Source organism: Hordeum vulgare, chromosome 3H (genome assembly GCF_904849725.1).
Source record: "Hordeum vulgare subsp. vulgare chromosome 3H, MorexV3_pseudomolecules_assembly, whole genome shotgun sequence".
In the NCBI taxonomy this organism is placed as follows: Eukaryota; Viridiplantae; Streptophyta; class Magnoliopsida; order Poales; family Poaceae; genus Hordeum; species Hordeum vulgare.
In genome coordinates, this window is record NC_058520.1 from 616,241,355 (window position 1) to 616,260,080 (window position 18,726).

Consider the following 18,726-nt stretch of genomic DNA (forward strand, 5'->3'; position numbering starts at 1 on the left):
TTTTTGTGGGCGGTGATGTGCGTTTTGCTGCCCTCCTTAGTCTTTTCTTGATTCCGCGCTATTGTTGGATTGAAGCGGCTTGGACCGACATTACTCGTACGCTTACGAGAGACTGGTTTCATCGTTACGAGTAACTCCGTTGCTCAAAGATGACTGGCAAGTGTCGGTTTCTCCAACTTTAGTTGAATCGGATTTGACCGAGGAGGTCCTTGGATGAGGTTAAATAGCAACTCATATATCTCCGTTGTGGTGTTTGCGTAAGTAAGATGCGATCCTACTAGATACCCTTGGTCACCACGTAAAACATGCAACAACAAAATTAGAGGACGTCTAACTTGTTTTTGCAGGGTATGCTTGTGATGTGATATATTGGATGTATGAGATGATCATGTTGTAATAGAAATATCGACTTGCACGTCGATGGTACGGCAACCGGCAGGAGCCATAGGGTTGTCTTTATACTAACGTTTGTGCTTGCAGATGTGTTTACTATTTTGCTAGGATGTAGCTTTAGTAGTAATAGCATGAGTAGCATGACAACCCCGATGGCAAAACATTGATGGAGATCATGGCGTGGCGCCGGTGACAAGAAGATCGTGCCGGTGCTTTCGTGATGAAGATCAAGAAGCACGTGATGATGGCCATATCATGTCACTTATGAATTGCATGTGATGTTAATCCTTTTATGCACCTTATTTTGCTTAGAACGACGGTAGCATTATGAGGTGATCTCTCACTAAAATTTCAAGACGAAATTGTGTTCTCCCCGACTGTGCACCGTTGCTACAGTTTGTCGTTTCGAGACACCACGTGATGATCGGGTGTGATAGACTCAACGTTCACATACAACGGGTGCAAAACAGTTGCGCACGCGGAACACTCGGGTTAAGCTTGACGAGCCTAGCATGTGCAGACATGGCCTCGGAACACATGAGACCGAAAGGTCGATCATGAATCATATAGATGATATGATTAGCATAGGGATGCTTACCACTGAAACTATACTCAACTCACGTGATGATCGGACTTGAGCTAGTGTAAGTGGATCATGTACCACTCAAATGACTAGAGAGATGTACTTTTTGAGTGGGAGTTTAGCGAATAATTTGATTAAGTTAAACTCTAATTATCTTGAACATAGTCTATGTCCACTTTGAATATATTTGTGTTGTAGATCATGGCTCACGCGACAGTCATCCTGAATTTTAATACGTTCCTAGAGAAAGCTAAGTTGAAAGATGATGGAAGCAACTTTGTAGACTGGGCTCGTAATCTTAAGCTAATCTTACAAGCTGGGAAGAAGGATTATGTCCTTAATGCTGCGTTAGGAGATGAACCACCCACTACGGCTGATCAGGATGTTAAGAACGCTTGGTTAGCACGTAAGGAGGACTACTCAATAGTTCAATGTGCAGTCTTGTATGGCTTAGAACCGGGACTTCAACGTCGCTTTGAGCGTCATGGAGCATTTGAGATGTTCCAGGAGTTGAAGTTTATCTTTCAGAAGAACGCCCGGATCGAGAGGTATGAGACCTCCGATAAATTCTATGCTTGCAAGATGGAGGAAAACTCGTCTGTCAGTGAACATGTGCTCAAAATGTCTGGGTACTCAAACCGTCTAGCTGAGCTGGGGATTGAACTCCCGCAAGAAGCTATCACTGACAGAATCCTTCAATCACTTCCGCCAAGCTATAAAGGCTTTGTGTTGAACTACAACATGCAAGGGATGAACAAGTCTCCCGGCGAGTTGTTGCGATGCTGAAAGTCGCAGAGTCTGAACTCCGTAAAGAGCATCAAGTGTTGATGGTGAATAAGACCACTAGTTTCAAGAGAAACGGCAAAGGCAAGAAGGGCAATTCGAAGAAGAGCGGCAAGCCTGTTGCCAATCCGACGAAGAAACCCAAAGCTGAACCTAAGCCTGAAACGGAGTGTTGCTATTGCAAGGGTATGGGTCACTGGAAGCCCAATTGCCCCAAGTATCTGGCAGATAAGAAGGCGGCCAAAGAAAAATCAGGTATATTTGATATACATGTTATTGATGTGTACTTAACCGGCTCTCGTAGTAGTGCCTGGGTATTCGATACCGGTTCTGTTGCTCATATTTGCAACTCGAAACAGGAACTGCGGAATAGAAGAAGGCTGGCGAAAGATGAAGTGACGATGCGCGTAGGAAATGGTTCCAAGATTGATGCAATCGCCGTCGGCACAGTGTCACTTCAGTTATCGTCAGGATTAGTGATGAACTTAAATCATTGTTATTTAGTGCCTGCGTTGAGCATGAACATTATATCTGGATCTTGTTTATTGCGAGACGGTTACTCTTTTAAGTCAAAGAATAATGGTTGTTCTATTTCTATGAGTAACATCTTTTATGGTCATGCACCGAATGTGAGAGGATTGTTCATATTGAATCTTGATAGCGATACGCATATACATAACATTGAGACCAAAAGAGTTAGAGTTAACAATGATAGCGCCATATTTTTGTGGCACTGCCGCTTAGGTCATATTGGTGTAAAGCGCATGAAGAAACTCCATGCTGATGGACTTTTGGAGTCACTTGACTTTGATTCACTTGACACGTGCGAACCATGCCTTATGGGCAAGATGACTAAGACTCCGTTCTCCGGAACAATGGAGCGTGCAAGTGACTTGTTGGAAATCATACATACCGATGTGTGTGGTCCGATGAGCGTGGAGGCACGCGACGGATATCATTATTTTCTCACCTTCACTGACGATTTAAGTAGATATGGTTATGTCTACTTGATGAAGCACAAGTCTGAAACATTTGAAAAGTTCAAGCAATTTCAGAGTGAAGTGGAAAATCATCGTAACAAGAAGATCAAGTTCCTACGGTCTGATCGTGGGGGTGAATATCTGAGTTTCGAATTTGGTACTCACTTAAGACAATGTGGAATTGTTTCACAGTTAACACCGCCTGGAACACCACAGCGTAATGGTGTGTCCGAACGTCGTAATCGTACTCTATTAGAGATGGTGCGATCTATGATGTCTCTTACTGATTTGCCGTTATCATTTTGGGGTTATGCATTAGAAACAGCTGCATTCACTTTAAATAGGGCACCATCAAAATCCGTTGAGACGACACCATACGAACTGTGGTGTGGGAAAAGGCCAAAGTTGTCGTTTCTTAAAGTTTGGGGATGTGATGCTTATGTCAAAAAGCTTCAGCCTAAAAAGCTGGAACCCAAAGCGGAAAAGTGCGTCTTCATAGGTTACCCAAAAGAGACAATTGGGTACACCTTCTATCTCAAATCCGAGGGCAAAGTGTTTGTTGCTAAAAACGGAGCTTTTCTCGAGAAGGAGTTCCTCTCGAGAGAATTGAGTGGGAGGAAGATAGAACTTGACGAGGTTGTTGAACCTCTCATCCCTCTGGATGGTGGCGCAGGGCAAGGGGAAACCTCTGTCGTTGCGACGCCGGTTGAGGAGGAAGTTAATGATGATGATCATGAAACTCCAGTTCAAGTTTTTGTCGAACCACGCAGGTCGACGAGACCACGTGCTGCTCCAGAGTGGTACGGTAATCCCGTCTTATCAATCATGTTGTTAGACAACAATGAATCTACAAATTATGAAGAAGCAATGGTGGGCCCAGATTCCAACAAATGGCTAGAAGCCATGAAGTCCGAGATAGGGTCCATGTATGAGAACAAAGTGTGGACTTTGGAGGTACTACCTAAGGGCCGCAAGGCTATTCAGAACAAATGGATCTTTAAGAGGAAGACGGACGCTGACGGAAATGTGACCATTTATAAAGCTCGACTTGTGGCAAAGGGTTTTCCACAAGTTCAAGGAGTTGACTACGATGAGACATTCTCACCCGTAGCGATGCTTAAGTCCGTCAGAATCATGTTAGCAATAGCTGCATTTTTCGATTATGAAATCTGGCAGATGGATGTCAAAACAGCGTTCCTTAACAGTTTCCTTAAGGAAGAGTTGTATATGATCCAACCCGAAGGTTTCGTCGATCCTAAGAATGCTAACAAGGTGTGCAAGCTCCAGCGATCCATTTATGGACTGGTGCAAGCATCTCGGAGTTGGAACAAATGCTTTGATGAGGTGATCAAAGCATTTGGGTTTATACAAGTGGTTGGAGAATCTTGTATTTACAAGAAAGTGAGTGGGAGCTCTGTGGCGTTTCTAATATTATACGTGGATGACATATTACTGATTGGAAACAACGTAGAGTTTTGGGAGAGCATAAAAGGTTACTTGAATGAAAGTTTCTCTATGAAGGACCTAGGAGAAGCTGCTTACATTCTAGGCATTAAGATCTATAGGGATAGATCAAAACGCCTGATAGGACTTTCACAAAGCACATACCTTGATAAAGTTTTGAAGAGGTTCAAAATGGAACAGTCCAAGAAAGGGTTCTTGCCAGTTTTACAAGGTACGAGATTGAGTAAGACTCAGTGCCCAGCAACTGATGAGGATAGAGAGCATATGCGCTCCGTCCCCTATGCTTCAGCCATAGGTTCTATCATGTATGCGATGCTGTGCACTAGACCGGATGTTAGCCTGGCCATAAGTATGGCAGGTAGGTTCCAGAGTAATCCAGGAGTGGATCACTGGACTGCGGTCAAGAATATCCTGAAGTACCTGAAAAGGACTAAGGAGATGTTTCTCGTGTATGGAGGTGACGAAGAGCTCGCCGTAAAAGGTTACGTCGATGCAAGCTTTGACACAGATCCGGATGACTCTAAGTTGCAAACCGGATACGTATTTATTCTTAATGGGGGTGCAGTAAGCTGGTGCAGTTCCAAGCAAAGCGTCATAGCAGATTCTACATGTGAAGCGGAGTACATGGCTGCCTCGGAGGCGGCTAAGGAGGGTGTCTGGATGAAGCAGTTCATGACGGATCTTGGAGTGGTGCCAAGCGCACTGAATCCAATAACCTTGTTCTGTGATAACACGGGTGCCATTGCCTTAGCAAAAGAACCACGGTTTCACAAGAAGACCAGACACATCAAACGACGCTTCAACCTCATCCGCGACTACGTCGAGGGAGAGGACGTAAATATATGCAAAGTGCACACGGATCTGAATGTAGCAGACCCGCTGACTAAACCTCTTCCACGGCCAAAGCATGATCAACACCAGAACTGTATGGGTGTTAGATTTATTACAATGTAATACACATGGTGATGTGAGGGCTAGATTATTGACTCTAGTACAAGTGGGAGACTGTTGGAATTATGCCCTAGAGGCAATAATAAATATAGTTATTATTATAATTCCTGTATCAAGATAATCGTTTATTATCCATGCTATAATTGTATTGAATGAAGACTCATTTACATGTGTGGATACATAGACAAAACACCGTCCCTAGCAAGCCTCTAGTTGTCTAGCCAGTTGATCAAAGATAGTCAGTGTCTTCTGATTATGAACAAGGTGTTGTTGCTTGATAACTGGATCACGTCATTAGGAGAATCACGTGATGGACTAGACCCAAACTAATAGACGTAGCATGTTGATCGTGTCATTTTGTTGCTACTGTTTTCTGCGTGTCAAGTATTTATTCATATGACCATGAGATCATATAACTCACTGACACCTGAGGAATGCTTTTTGTGTATCAAACGTCGCAACGTAACTGGGTGACTATAAAGATGCTCTACAGGTATCTCCGAAGGTGTTAGTTGAGTTAGTATGGATCAAGACTGGGATTTGTCACTCCGTGTGACGGAGAGGTATCTCGGGGCCCACTCGGTAATACAACATCACACACAAGCCTTGCAAGCAATGTGACTTAGTGTAAGTTGCGGGATCTTGTGTTATGGAACGAGTAAAGAGACTTGCCGGTAAACGAGATTGAAATAGGTATGCGGATACTAACGATCGAATCTCGGGCAAGTAACATACCGAAGGACAAAGGGAATGACATACGGGATTATATGAATCCTTGGCACTGAGGTTCAAACGATAAGATCTTCGTAGAATATGTAGGATCCAATATGGGCATCCAGGTCCCGCTATTGGATATTGACCGAGGAGTCTCTCGGGTCATGTCTACATAGTTCTCGAACCCGCAGGGTCTGCACACTTAAGGTTCGACGTTGTTTTATGCGTATTTGAGTTATATGGTTGGTTACCGAATGTTGTTTGGAGTCCCGGATGAGAGCACGGACGTCACGAGGGTTTCCGGAATGGTCCGGAAACGAAGATTGATATATAGGATGACCTCATTTGATTACCGGAAGGTTTTCGGAGTTACCGGAAATGTACCGGGAATGACGAATGGGTTCCGGGAGTTCACCGGGGGGGGGGGGGGGCAACCCACCCCGGGGAAGCCCGTAGGCCGTAAGGTTGGCGCACCAGCCCTTAGTGGGGTGGTGGGACAGCCCAAAAGGGCCCTATGCGCCATACAAAGAAAAATCAAAGAGAAAGAAAAAAAAGGGAGGTGGGAAGGAAGGGAAGGACTCCCACCCACCAAACCAAGTCCAACTCGGTTTGGGGGGGGGAGCCTTCCCCCCTTGGACTCGGCCGACCCCCTTGGGGCTCCTTGAGCCCCAAGGCAAGGTCCCCTCCCTCCCACCTATATATACGGAGGTATTGGGGCTGATTTAAGACGACTTTTCCACGGCAGCCCGACCACATACCTCCACGGTTTTTCCTCTAGATCGCGTTTCTGCGGAGCTCGGGCGGAGCCCTGCTGAGACAAGGTCATCACCAACCTCCGGAGCGCCGTCACGCTGCCGGAGAACTCTTCTACCTCTCCGTCTCTCTTGCTGGATCAAGAAGGCCGAGATCATCGTCGAGCTGTACGTGTGCTGAACGCGGAGGTGCCGTCCGTTCGGTACTAGATCGTGGGACTGATCGCGGGATTGTTCGCGGGGCGGATCGAGGGACGTGAGGACGTTCCACTACATCAACCGCGTTCACTAACGCTTCTGCTGTGCGATCTACAAGGGTATGTAGATCACTCATCCCCTCTCGTAGATGGACATCACCATGATAGGTCTTCGTGCGCGTAGGAAAATTTTTGTTTCCCATGCAACGTTCCCCATCATTACCTCCATCCAGCGTATCTCGCATCATACATTATGCGAGATCCCGGCCGCCTGTTGAAACTGGGATGTAAGGTCCCATCTGTACGTGCTGAACTTAACCCAACCGGGTGACGACTTTTCGCCATTTTCGCACAATGTTGGTGCTATGTTTCCGAATCTGCATTCCTCCATGGGTTGGTCCATATATATGATATGAAACCCTCTGATTCTCCTTGTCAAAGATCGGCATCCGACACGGGTATGTGATGTATTTATGAGCAGGAGGGGATGCAAATAACTGCACACAAGACCCGTCAAAGACCTGGTTAGCCACTTGCTAACATCGTAATTTCTGAGTTTTGCAAATCGGTGTCACCGAGTTTGGTAACTGTTTAGGCCAGTCAAAATCGGACCCTCCGAAATTCACATATCGGTCTCATAAAAAAGTCTAAAGATGCCACATTTTGCATTAATCGGTGCCACCGAGTTTTTACTTCGGTTTCACCGAGTTGGGCAATAATGTTGTAACGGTTGAATGTGTTGGAGATGCCTATATATACCCCTCCACCAACCTCTCTATGCAAAAAAAAACACTCAGAATGAACCAACACTTGCCCATCCATTTTTCTGAGAGAGAGCCACCTACACATGTGTTGAGATCAAGATATTCCATTCCTACCATATGAATCTTGATTTCTAGCTTCCCCAAGTTGCTTTTCACCCAATCAATCTCTTCTACTCAAGGCAAATCTATGAGAGAGTGATTAGGTGTTTAGGAGACTATCTTTTGAAGCACGAGAGCAAGGATTTCATCATACTACCACATCTATTACCTTTTGGAGAGTGGTGTCTCCTAGATTGGTCAGGTGTCGCTTGTGAGCCTTCTATTTCGCGTTGTGGAGTTGAACCAAGAAGTTTTTAAGGGCAAGGAGATCGCCTACTTTGTAAAGATCTATCCCGCGAGTGAGGCTATTTCTTCATGGCGTAAGCCATGATGGAGTAGACAAGGTTACTTCTCCATGGACCCTTCGTGGGTTGAGCCCCCTGTGGACTCTTGCGGTCGTTATCCTTTGTGAGTTGAAGTCTCGATCAACGTGGACATATAATAGCACCACCTATCGAAACCACGCCAAAAATCTCCGTGTCAATCTTTGCGTTTGATTTTCCTATCCCTGGCCTCTACTTACATGTGCATGTCTTTACTTTCCGCTTCTATACTCTTAGACTTGCATGTGTAGGGTGTGCTTGACTTGCTACAATTGCTAAAACTTGCCCACAACTAAAAATGGAAAAATGCTAAGTTTTTATTTGGTCAAGTAGTCTAATCACCCACTATAGACATACTTCAGATCCTACAGTGTGTGTGAGAGATAGATTACGTACATATGCCCTCTTGTTGTGCGCTCACCAATCTCATGATGGAATGGAGTGGACGACTTCCTCCATCGATGAAATGCGACCGTCCCTTGCAGTTCCATAGAACCCGTCCCAGCACCGTTGCCACTAGGATTGTACTCGTTCATTGCGAGCAATGCTTTTGTTGCCAACTCGGAGATTTCAACACCGCACTCTTGTATCAACGTCCTCCTACTATTAGTTTACCATGGTCCCGTGTTATAACTTTGCTACAGCAAAGCATTAACACACCAATTAGATGGAGTCATGAAATACTCCCTCCGTTTTATAAGTAAGACGTCCTTTTGACTCTAGGGTAGTGTCCAGAATGTCTTAAATTATGGGACGGAGGGAGTATTTGGTATCCACTAAAATAATCTTCTTATCAACGATGACTATATGAGAAGGATGCCAATTTGCATCTCTAGTTTTGGCGCAGTGCAAAAAAGTCTTACATTATGAAACGGAGGGAGTATTTGGTATCCTCTAAGAAATCTTCTTACCAACGATGACTATCTCGGAAGGATGCCAATTTGCGTCTCCAGTTTTGGTGTAGTGTCAAAAAAACGTCTTACATTATGGAACGGAGGAAGTTTTTGGTATCCTCTAAGAAACCCCCTTATCAACGATGACTACCTGGGAAGGGTGCCAATCTGCGTCGCCAATTTTAGCTTCCCACTTTTTTGAACAAAGAACAACGTCGTCCTGCTTTGGCAACCTGTGCCTGCATTTCCATACTTGAGCATTACCACTAGATTTGTTAAAATCCGAGCAATACTCTAAGATGAAGATAAACATGAGGTTTACCGAGGAACCTTTCAACTTTTGGTACACCAGCAAGACATGCCGTTACTACAACAATTTGATTGCCCGATGAGAGCTGCAACTTCATATGAACCAACAAGCAAGCGATTAATGCATGGTATATGAAATCCTCTACCATAAACTTTTGACATCTTCTAACGAGAAAAGAATGGACGAAAGATCATTTGTTATTCACCAATCCGAAGAAATCCATATACAGACACCGTGGAGCTATGAGTAACTACCAGCAACAACACAACACTTTTGTTCCAAGATCAATTAGTTGTTTGTTTTAAAAAAGATTAGAAATCAGTAAACAATCACACAATCACTTGTGAAAAGTCGGTAAATAAACAATGGGACAATCACTTACCTGGAACCATGATGATAAGCTTTGGAAGATTTCTGACATGACGGACACCGTCGATTGATGGGTTAGTCGGTCGAGGTCCCGTTTCGTCTCCGACCGGCGTGGGGAACGACGATGGGCGATGCGCCGATGCCTCCTTGGGTGGATCGCCTTCACCCCAGCTCGTTGGCCTCTCATGGGATGGCGCGGCAAGATTGGAAGGGGGGACTCGGCGAAGGGGGTCTAGGGGAGGAGACTCTCTCTATCGCGAGATGGCCGGAGTTGAGAGTCGACGCACCTCGGCACGGTGTCCCCAGCCCACGCGCGTTGGATGGATGCGGGTTGCGGGCCCACAGGAAAAACGGGCCAGGCCCTCTCCCCGACGGCCCGGGTCACAAGTCATTGAGGCCCACTCCGTGCGCACCCAATCGCCGTCCCTCGCGTGGACTGGGTACACACTCCCCCTCTCTGTCTCCCTCCTCTCCCCGGCGAACCGCGACGGCCGCCGAGATCCGCGCCGCCGCCCCCACCTCCGCCGGAGGGATCCGTCGGGGCAAGCAGGCCCAGCCTAGAGGGAGGGATGTTCGGGATGCGGGCGAGCGGCGCGGCGGCGTCGTGGGTGGTGGGGCGGATGGGCACGGACGCGCACCTGTACGACGACCCGGAGGACGCCGCCATCCCGGCGCTGCTCGACTCCCGCTTCGACGGAGACAAGGTCGACGCGCTCAAGCGCCTCCTAGCCCTCATCGCCCAGGGCGTCGACGTCGCACACCTCTTCCCCCAGGTTCCCCCTTCCCCCCTCTCCTCCCCTCTCCTATCTCTCCATCGGATTCGGGCCACTGAGCTGGGTTGTTGGGCGGCGCAGGTGGTGAAGAACGTGGCGGCGCAGTCGCTCGAGGTCAAGAAGCTTGTCTACCTCTACCTGCTCCACTACGCCGAGACGTAAGCTATGCCCTCATCTGCATTTCGCCCTGCCTCTGCTCTGCTGCGATCTCAGTTCCTTCCGCCAGATCCGAGCTAAGTAGATTATGGTGGGAGCTGTTTCAGCTAGATTTACTTGCATTGTTTCTCGCGCGTGTGATTTCTCCAGACAGATTGTTGGAGCTAAGTGGGCAGGTGATACACGCCTTCCTTTTGTCACTGAAATCATAGTCGATATATCGCTGTTATCTGAACTTTGGGGCACAGGAACTTCTGCTTCACAGTAAATAGTTCGATTAGAATTGGAACCAAGGAAAATTCCACTTCCAGCAAGGGGAATTACTTCTTAGCAACACACTTGGACTGAAGAACTTACTGGGAATGACATAAACTTGACATCTGAGGAGCGAGGAGGCTAGTTGAACCTGATAAGAGTGTCATTACAGGTTGCTTTTGCTTGCCCACGAACCAAGTTATTATTAGTGCCATTATATGGCTTTATTTACTTGCACTCGTCTCCCACATGGCCAAAGCGCAACATGTTGCTTCGCGCGGAGACTTTTCCACCTAAATAGTAAGAGACCATCTATCGGAGCTTGTGAATTGCACGGGCTCTTTTGGAAAACCTTGTCACGGTTCTCCTAGATTGACGAGAAGTTAGCGAGTAAACATGAAAGGTCGATGAGGTGTTTTGGCTACCCTGCTCTCTGCTTGGAAAGAATACTGGTGCTCCTGAGAGTTACCTTTCCAGTCAGCAGTCGGACCTGAAAGCTCTGTGGAAATTGTAATTCATCAGCATGTCTGAATCTGAATATAAAGTGTCCAGCCCAGACCTGTAGAGAATAATTCAATTGATGACAGTGATGTGCATATGCTATTCCCATGACTTTCTGTTCCTCCTCTTGCAGTAGAAAGTTGCATGGGGTTACCTGAAAAAATGTTAAAATTTTGTCCAATTTGTAGTTATTTATTAGCTCACGTTTCACCATTCTGGCCTGTGTGATTGTCTTAGTACTGTACTTCAGATCTCACCAGGGACTATCAGCAATATTTGTTGCGTACATTTTATCTGATTGACATATTTTAAGCTCATTACTTCAATGTCAAATTTAATGAACAGAAGTGTATTTTTCAATCTCACAAGAAAGTATCCAAAATAATTTATCTGCTTCCTTGACATTGTGGCATGATCACATTGAGTATTTGACATAAATTTAGATGCTACTCAAACATATCACACTGCTGCTAAACACTAGACATTCGCAATCATAATCAGATGAACAGTGTATTGTTCTACAACAGGCAGGCAGGGAATAAGTGTAATGTTGCAATATGATCAAAAACATGTACAACAGCAATATATGAACTATAATCCAATGAAAAAAATGTGTATCTCCTGTTCTCGAATAATACAAGCATCCTTGTGATGTTATAGACAAGGATCAATGGATCATGCTGTTTCATAAGTTTCAATCTTGGTCAACAAGTGGAATTTTGTATAAAAATATTATTTCTCTCTGTGATTGGCATGCGACGTTACAACATTTCTTGCTATTGCTGCAGGCGGCAAAATGAAGCTCTCCTTTCTATTAACATATTCCAGAAAGATTTATCAGACATAAACCCATTGGTAAGGGCTTGGGCTCTTCGCACTATGGCTGGCATCAGATTACACGTTGTGGCTCCACTCGTGTTAGTGGCTGTGAAGAAATGTGCAAGGGATCCATCGCCATATGTTAGGAAATGCGCGGCATATGCACTTTGTAAGCTCTATGACTTGCTTCCAGAGGAAAACACAACCTTGGAGGAGGTCTGTTAAGTGCGACCTGCTTCTCATTTGTGTTGATTGTCGACATTCTGTCTATCTGAAACCTGATCATGTTTTTGCAGATTGTGGACGTTTTGCTTGGTGACAGTTCCTTTGGAGTAGTGGGAGCTGCTGCAGTTGCATTTAAGTCAGTTTGTCCAAATTGTTTAGCGCTGATAGCAAAGCATTTCCGACGGCTCTGTGAAACACTCCCTGATATTGAGGAATGGTATCAGATTACTCTAATTGAGATTCTCTTGCGTTATGTGATAGCAAAACATGGATTGGTCAAGGATTCTGTAATGTTTGCTTCAGAATTGTCTTTGGAGACCCAGGCTGGCAGGGATTCAGTTCCTGTTAGTAATATATCCAGCACCCAGGCGGAAACTATTGTTAAAGGAGGTTCTGGCACTATGCCAAACATTATGTTGTTCCGGCATTACATTGAAGAATATTCAGGAGCTTTTGATAGAGACGATGATAAATTCAGCTTTCCATCTGTCACTACTAGCACAAATGATGATGTCGTAATTCTATTGAAATGCACATCGCCTCTTCTTTGGAGCCAAAATAGTGCAGTGATACTTGCAGCGGCAAGTGTTCATTGGATAATGGCTCCAGCTGAGGAAGTGAAGAGAATTGTTGGCCCAATTTTATTTACTCTACGTTCATCTCCTGATGCGACATATGTGGTACTTTCTACATATTTGTGCCTTATATCGTATCCCAGATTCCAACAAGGAATAATTATGGCATTGTATATTTAAATAATCATTTCTGTTATCATGTAACTAGGTTGTCTCGGAAATCAACTTATGTACGTAAATATCATATCATAGTGGAGTAGAATAAAAATTTACTAATACTCATATTTACTATAGAGTTGTCAACTGTCATGCTTTGAGTTTTGTCTCCGTGATTGCTTGGGCTCATAGAAGACATGCACACATTTGCACTCACAACTGTGTTAGATGAAGCTAAAATCTGAGCATTGAGTTTGTTTTATTACATCTTGGAAACAAATATTAAGGCATTTCCTGCAGACATAAAAATCTAATAATTTTCCAGCAGATGTCTGTTTTTATGATGTTAGTTTCTTATTGAGCCGACTCCCCCCTTTTTTGTTCTTGCAGATGCTTGGCAACATACTAGTTTTTGCCAAGACTGCCCCATTATTTTTTGCTCCGTATTATGAAGATTTCTTCATATGCGCTTCAGACCCGTATCAGACCAGGGCTTTGAAGCTTGAAATACTCACCACCATCGCCACAGAGTCATCTATTCCAGCCATTCTTGAAGAATTTCAGGTATTTGTTTGTACCTACAACATGTTCTATATAAGTTCAGCTGTCACGATTACTTGCAATCTTATATTTGCTTCCCATGTGAATGTCTTTGGTAGAACTTCCCCTTAAGGTAACAAATTCATCACTCACTCTGCCAAATAATTTTTTAAGAAGGCAATATTCCCGGTGTCATACTGAGTATGGTTCACGCAAGCTAAATACACCTTTAAAAACTTTTCCTGGATCTAAGTATAAATACTTTTGTTATCTATAAGTGTTTTACTCATGGAAATTAGTCAGGAAACAACATTTAGAATTTTTTTGTGTGTAATAGAAACAACTCTTAGAGTCAAATGATAACTTATAGGCAAGCTTAGCAGTGTGAAAAATTGATGTCCTTTACCGATGTGATCAAGGATTTCTAGTTACATCTCCCTGAGATTCTGCTTATAGTACTTTGTAATTGTTGCCAGGATTATATTAAAGATCCGAATAGGAGATTCGTGGCAGATACGGTTGCTGCAATTGCATTGTGTGGCCTGAAACTCCCCTCTATCACCTCCAGTTGTCTTGAGGGACTTTTGACACTTGTACTGTATGGTAATAATTGTTCTCTCTGCATATGTTGTGGTTGATCATCCTTCTTGAATAATAATGTTTGATTTTTACCTTGTTACAGAATTGTCTATCACTAACTCGGTTCACTTGAATGAAGAAGATGCTGTTTTAGTGCAAGCCATCTTGTCAATAAAAGAAATAGTGAAAATAGATGCAGCGTCTCATGAAAAGGTACTACAATATTAATTTATATAAGCTTCTAATCCTCGAGCTCCACAGATTTGTTGTATACTTTTGCAATGTGTTCACTTGACATTATGATGATCATTCTATAAAGCAGTTGTATCAGTGCCTGGAATGTTAGCATAGCTGACTTGGGCACTTACACTATCCCCTATTCCTTCTTCATATCTATCTCCGTGTCAGATCCAGAGGGGTGGGTTATGCATGTTGTGTCATCTACATGTGGTGCATATACAACTCAGATCAGTACAGAATGGTGTTGCCTGAAACCTTTCTCCCCTCTTTCTACATGGAATGTATGTCTATTGTACAGTGTATGGTTTTCATATATCATCTTGTTTAAGCGACAATTTCCTTTGCTCTAGTGAAGGCTGATGGACTATTTAATCCCTTTCTATCATGTACAATGTGTGATATCATTTATTGAAAGTATATTCAAGAACAAATGTGGATATAGGATATCAGGATACCATGCACTACTGTTTAAATACATTTTTTTATTGACATATTCATTAATTTTGTTCTCCTAAGGTGATTATCCGCTTGGTTCGTTGTCTGGATACAATTAAGGAGCCTGCAGCACGGTCCTTGATCATTTGGATATTTGGTGAGTATAGCTCTATTGGAAATCTCATCCCAAAGATAGCTCCAGTTGTTCTTAAGTACCTGGCATGGTCCTTTGCTACCGAAGTGCTCGAGACAAAGCTTCAGATCCTAAACGCTTCTGCAAAGGTATATATCACAAGTCCTAACTTTAATTTTCTTACACTTCAATGGAGATTGGTAATAGGTTTATTTTTTCAGGTTATCATACATTCTGCAGAAGAACAGCTAGAAGAATTCAAAAGTATAGTGGCATATGTCATTCAGTTGGCTACATGTGACATGAATTATGATGTCCGTGATCGTGCACGTTTCTTGTCAGGACTTCTGCCATGCTGTACTAATGAAAATGACTCCTCATGTCAATCACAGAATGTAGATGTCATTAAAGAGCTAGCTGATCATATCTTTGGTGGGAAGATACCTATTCCATCTAATTCAGACAGCAACTACCGGATTTATCTTCCTGGTTCCCTGTCACAAGTTGTACTTCATGCAGCGCCTGGTTATGCACCACTTCCGAAGCCTCGAAGTATGATCTTAATTCATAAGACCATAGAACCAACCAGAGGCGTAGCTGATTCCTCCGAAGGTACTAATTCTGATGCTGAATCTGGATCTTCAAGGGACGAGAGCGGCTCTGTGTATGATTCAGAAAGTGAAGCTGATAGTGATTCAAATGATGATGGCCATAACCTTCATCGTCAAAAGGAGAATCAGGAAGCTCCACTGATTCATATGTATGATGGTAATGTAGATCAAGCCTATGCAGGTCGAGCTGTCGATGAAAATTTGGCATCTCTCATCTCTACTGATTTGACAGAACTAATGTCTAAGTCAGCCTTGGAGTCATGGCTTGATGAGGCTCCTGCTGCACCACTTGTTCAGGATTCGGTACAGACATCATGTGCAAGGGTTTCTTTTACCACTCGCAGCTTTGAGAGAAAACCTAAATTGCATAGGTTGTTAGATCCATCGGATAGTGATGGCTTGAGTGTTCTATATGCCTTCTCGTCTGAGGTTTCAGCCAAATCACGCTTGCTAGTATGTGTAGACTTGTTTGTCGAGAATGTCACAACAGAACAATTAGCGGATATAACCATTAAATCTGAAGAGGCTTCTGGTAGCAAGGCTGGCATGGACCAAACACCAGAAGGATCCGCAAGGTATGCATCATTATATTGTCTGTATTGTGATTGTTTCTTCTTCGTCAACTTATTTCTCAGCTCATGAATCGGCCTTACCTGCAGCATACCAACTCTTGTTCCTGTTGAAGAGATACAGTCACTGCCTCCCGAACAGACAGCTAAGATGCTTCTTCAGGTCCACTTTCATCACCATCTCTTGCCCTTGAAGTTGTCTGTCCTTTGCAATGGGAAAAGGCATCCAGCCAAACTGCACCCGGACATTGCTTATTTTGTACGACCACTACCCATGGACCTAAATGCTTTTCTATGCAAGGAAAACCAGCTGAGGGGAATGTTTGAGTACGCTAGAAGGTAACCAGACTCTGTCCTATCTTTACTAGTTACTTAGTTTCATGCAGTCGCATCGATTAGGAACTGATCTGACACATAAGCCAAATCATGCCGTGTTTACTGGTACAAACTGATCTGCCTCCCCAAACGGAAACAGTTGCCACTGATGAAAAAGCTTCAGTTTGCACATTTCATTAACTATAGAAGAATGTCGAGGAAAAGGAGGTCCCTCTTGCTCCGCCTTGAACAAATTACCACGCCGCTGCTAAGTTATAATGGAACACACAAAGAGGAGTATTTTCGTCATGTTATTTCTAATACATCATGTACTATTAGAAAAGAATGTCTATTATATATAAAAAAGAATGTCTTTGTGGTGTTTTCAACATAGTGCATAGCAAATGGAGTAAATCAAGTAGGAATACATTCTCAGTTTTTTTATTAATTCAGCCACTTAAATAAAAATATTCGAAGACTTATATTCAGCCACTGAAACATCTTGTTACCAGACGAGTACCGTTTTAGGCATCTTTTCTTTTCATTTTATGGATACCATCAGACTTTTTAAGGCACATGATACTTATTATGCACTTAGCATGCATCATGTGTATGAATGCAAATCCAAATTAAGATTATCTTCATGTGTGCACTAAATTATCTGATTGTTCGTCCCCATGATAATTTTATTGCATAACCTGAGCCCACGTCATCACAAACTCATGTTGTGATGAACTGTTGAGTGTTGATTATATGCTGGAACTAAATCTGTCGGGAATTGCAACAGGTGCACCTTCAAAGATCATCTTCAAAAGCACGAGCAGACCGACGAGAGTAGAGACCACAACGCCGACAAGAATCTTCTAGTAGCCCAAACTCTCGCATTGAAACTACTCAGCAACGCCAATGTGCACCTCGTGTCAATGGATATGCCGGTGACCTTCAGCATCGATGACGCCTCCGGCTTGTGCTGGCGATTCAGCAGCGAGATCCTGAGCACTTCGAATCCCTGCCTGATCACTGTCGTGGCGGATGGGCATACCTCAGAACCACTGGATCTCACCGTAAAGGTGAACTCTGAAGACACGGTGTTCGGCCTGAACCTCCTGAACAGAGTTGTAGCTATCATAGAGTGAAGGGGCATTTTTGAGTTCTGCAAGTTTGGTTCGAATGCTACTTTTGTGGATACTGTAAATCATTGTACATTATTGTGAATGCCGAGGGCTTTAGAGTAACACGGTCAATTGCTGTACATCTTTTTAACACCTTTTATTCCTTTTCTCATTGTTAGATTGATCTTTTTGTTAACCTGATGGCGAGCTTGCTGTTCGAAAATACATGAGAGACTCCGCGATAGCATATGCGTTGCGGCGTGATACTGTATGGTAATGTTAATGGTGACACTGCAAGTGATGGCATGAAATTGCTGTGTGAGCAATAAATTCCAGAGTTTTAACTATAAATTCTTGGATTATGATGACAGTGTGCAATTGATAAATCCAGTTATATACTTACACAGCAGGGATCGATTAATGGCTACATCTCAGACAAAAAAACTAGTAAAGAGAAAGTGATTGTTGTAACTGATAACAAGGTCAAAAACTAGGTAGTATCCAAGATAACGATGTAGGCCTCACTAAGCAACGCCGGCCATGGCCTCCCCAACCCCAAGATGCCACGCCAAATTCTTGGACCACCGGCAGAGGGGCTCCCTGCTCAAATTCTTGGCCCGTCGGCGCCGGCAGAGGCTTGATGATGTCTTCCATGGGCAGAGGCAGAGGCGGCACAGGCTTCATGATGACATCCATGGGTGGAGGCGGCGCAAGCAGAGGCTTGATGATGTCTTCCATGGGCGGAGGCTCTCGCTGCACGAACAATTCCGGGTAGTTCCACTCTGCATCGGCCGGCATCCCCATCTCTGCATTAGAGGTAGCTTCCTTGTTCGCCGCGCCGGAGTCTTGATCCAAGGCCGTTGTCGCCGTGCTGACTGCTTCTGCATCCAATGGCTCTGGCCCGTCCTCCTTGGTAATGATCTCCAATGGCTCTGGAGAGTTCATGGTGAGGATCTCCAATGAACTTGGCATGTTCTGAGTAAGGGTGTCCAACGGCTCTGGCTCTGGCTCTGGCTCGTGCTCCATGGCAAGTATCTCCCATGTCTCTTGCTCTGCTTCCAAGTGCTGCTCGTCGTCCTCCATCGTAACCATCTGCCATGCCTCTGGCTCGTCCTCTGGTTCGTCCTTGGGGATGTCTTGCTCCAATGGCTCCATCT

The 18,726-nt window shown here is 44.2% G+C and overlaps 1 protein-coding gene across 1 annotated transcript; it reads left to right on the forward strand.

Annotated features, from left to right (window-relative positions):
* Positions 1 to 9,995: 9,995 nt before the first annotated feature.
* LOC123445704 (AP3-complex subunit beta-A) lies at positions 9,996 to 17,709 on the forward strand. The gene is made up of 11 exons (XM_045122730.1): positions 9,996 to 10,348; positions 10,430 to 10,506; positions 12,049 to 12,295; positions 12,376 to 12,984; positions 13,426 to 13,599; positions 14,052 to 14,178; positions 14,258 to 14,367; positions 14,911 to 15,111; positions 15,184 to 16,148; positions 16,233 to 16,481; positions 17,245 to 17,709. Exons 1-11 carry the CDS (start codon positions 10,145 to 10,147, stop codon positions 17,591 to 17,593), a joined length of 3,312 nt encoding a protein of 1,103 aa, XP_044978665.1. The 5' UTR covers positions 9,996 to 10,144; the 3' UTR covers positions 17,594 to 17,709.
* Positions 17,710 to 18,726: the final 1,017 nt, after the last annotated feature.

What these genes read in the sequence shown, in the direction of transcription:
- LOC123445704 (XM_045122730.1), top strand. Translation starts at nt 10,145, where the DNA reads ATGTTCGGGATGCGGGCGAGCGGCGCGGCGGCGTCGTGGGTGGTGGGG. An exon ending in TCGCACACCTCTTCCCCCAG is followed by an intron (nt 10,349 to 10,429) that starts GTTCCCCCTTCC and finishes TGGGCGGCGCAG; the next exon opens with GTGGTGAAGAACGTGGCGGC. An exon ending in TTTGACACTTGTACTGTATG is followed by an intron (nt 14,179 to 14,257) that starts GTAATAATTGTT and finishes ACCTTGTTACAG; the next exon opens with AATTGTCTATCACTAACTCG.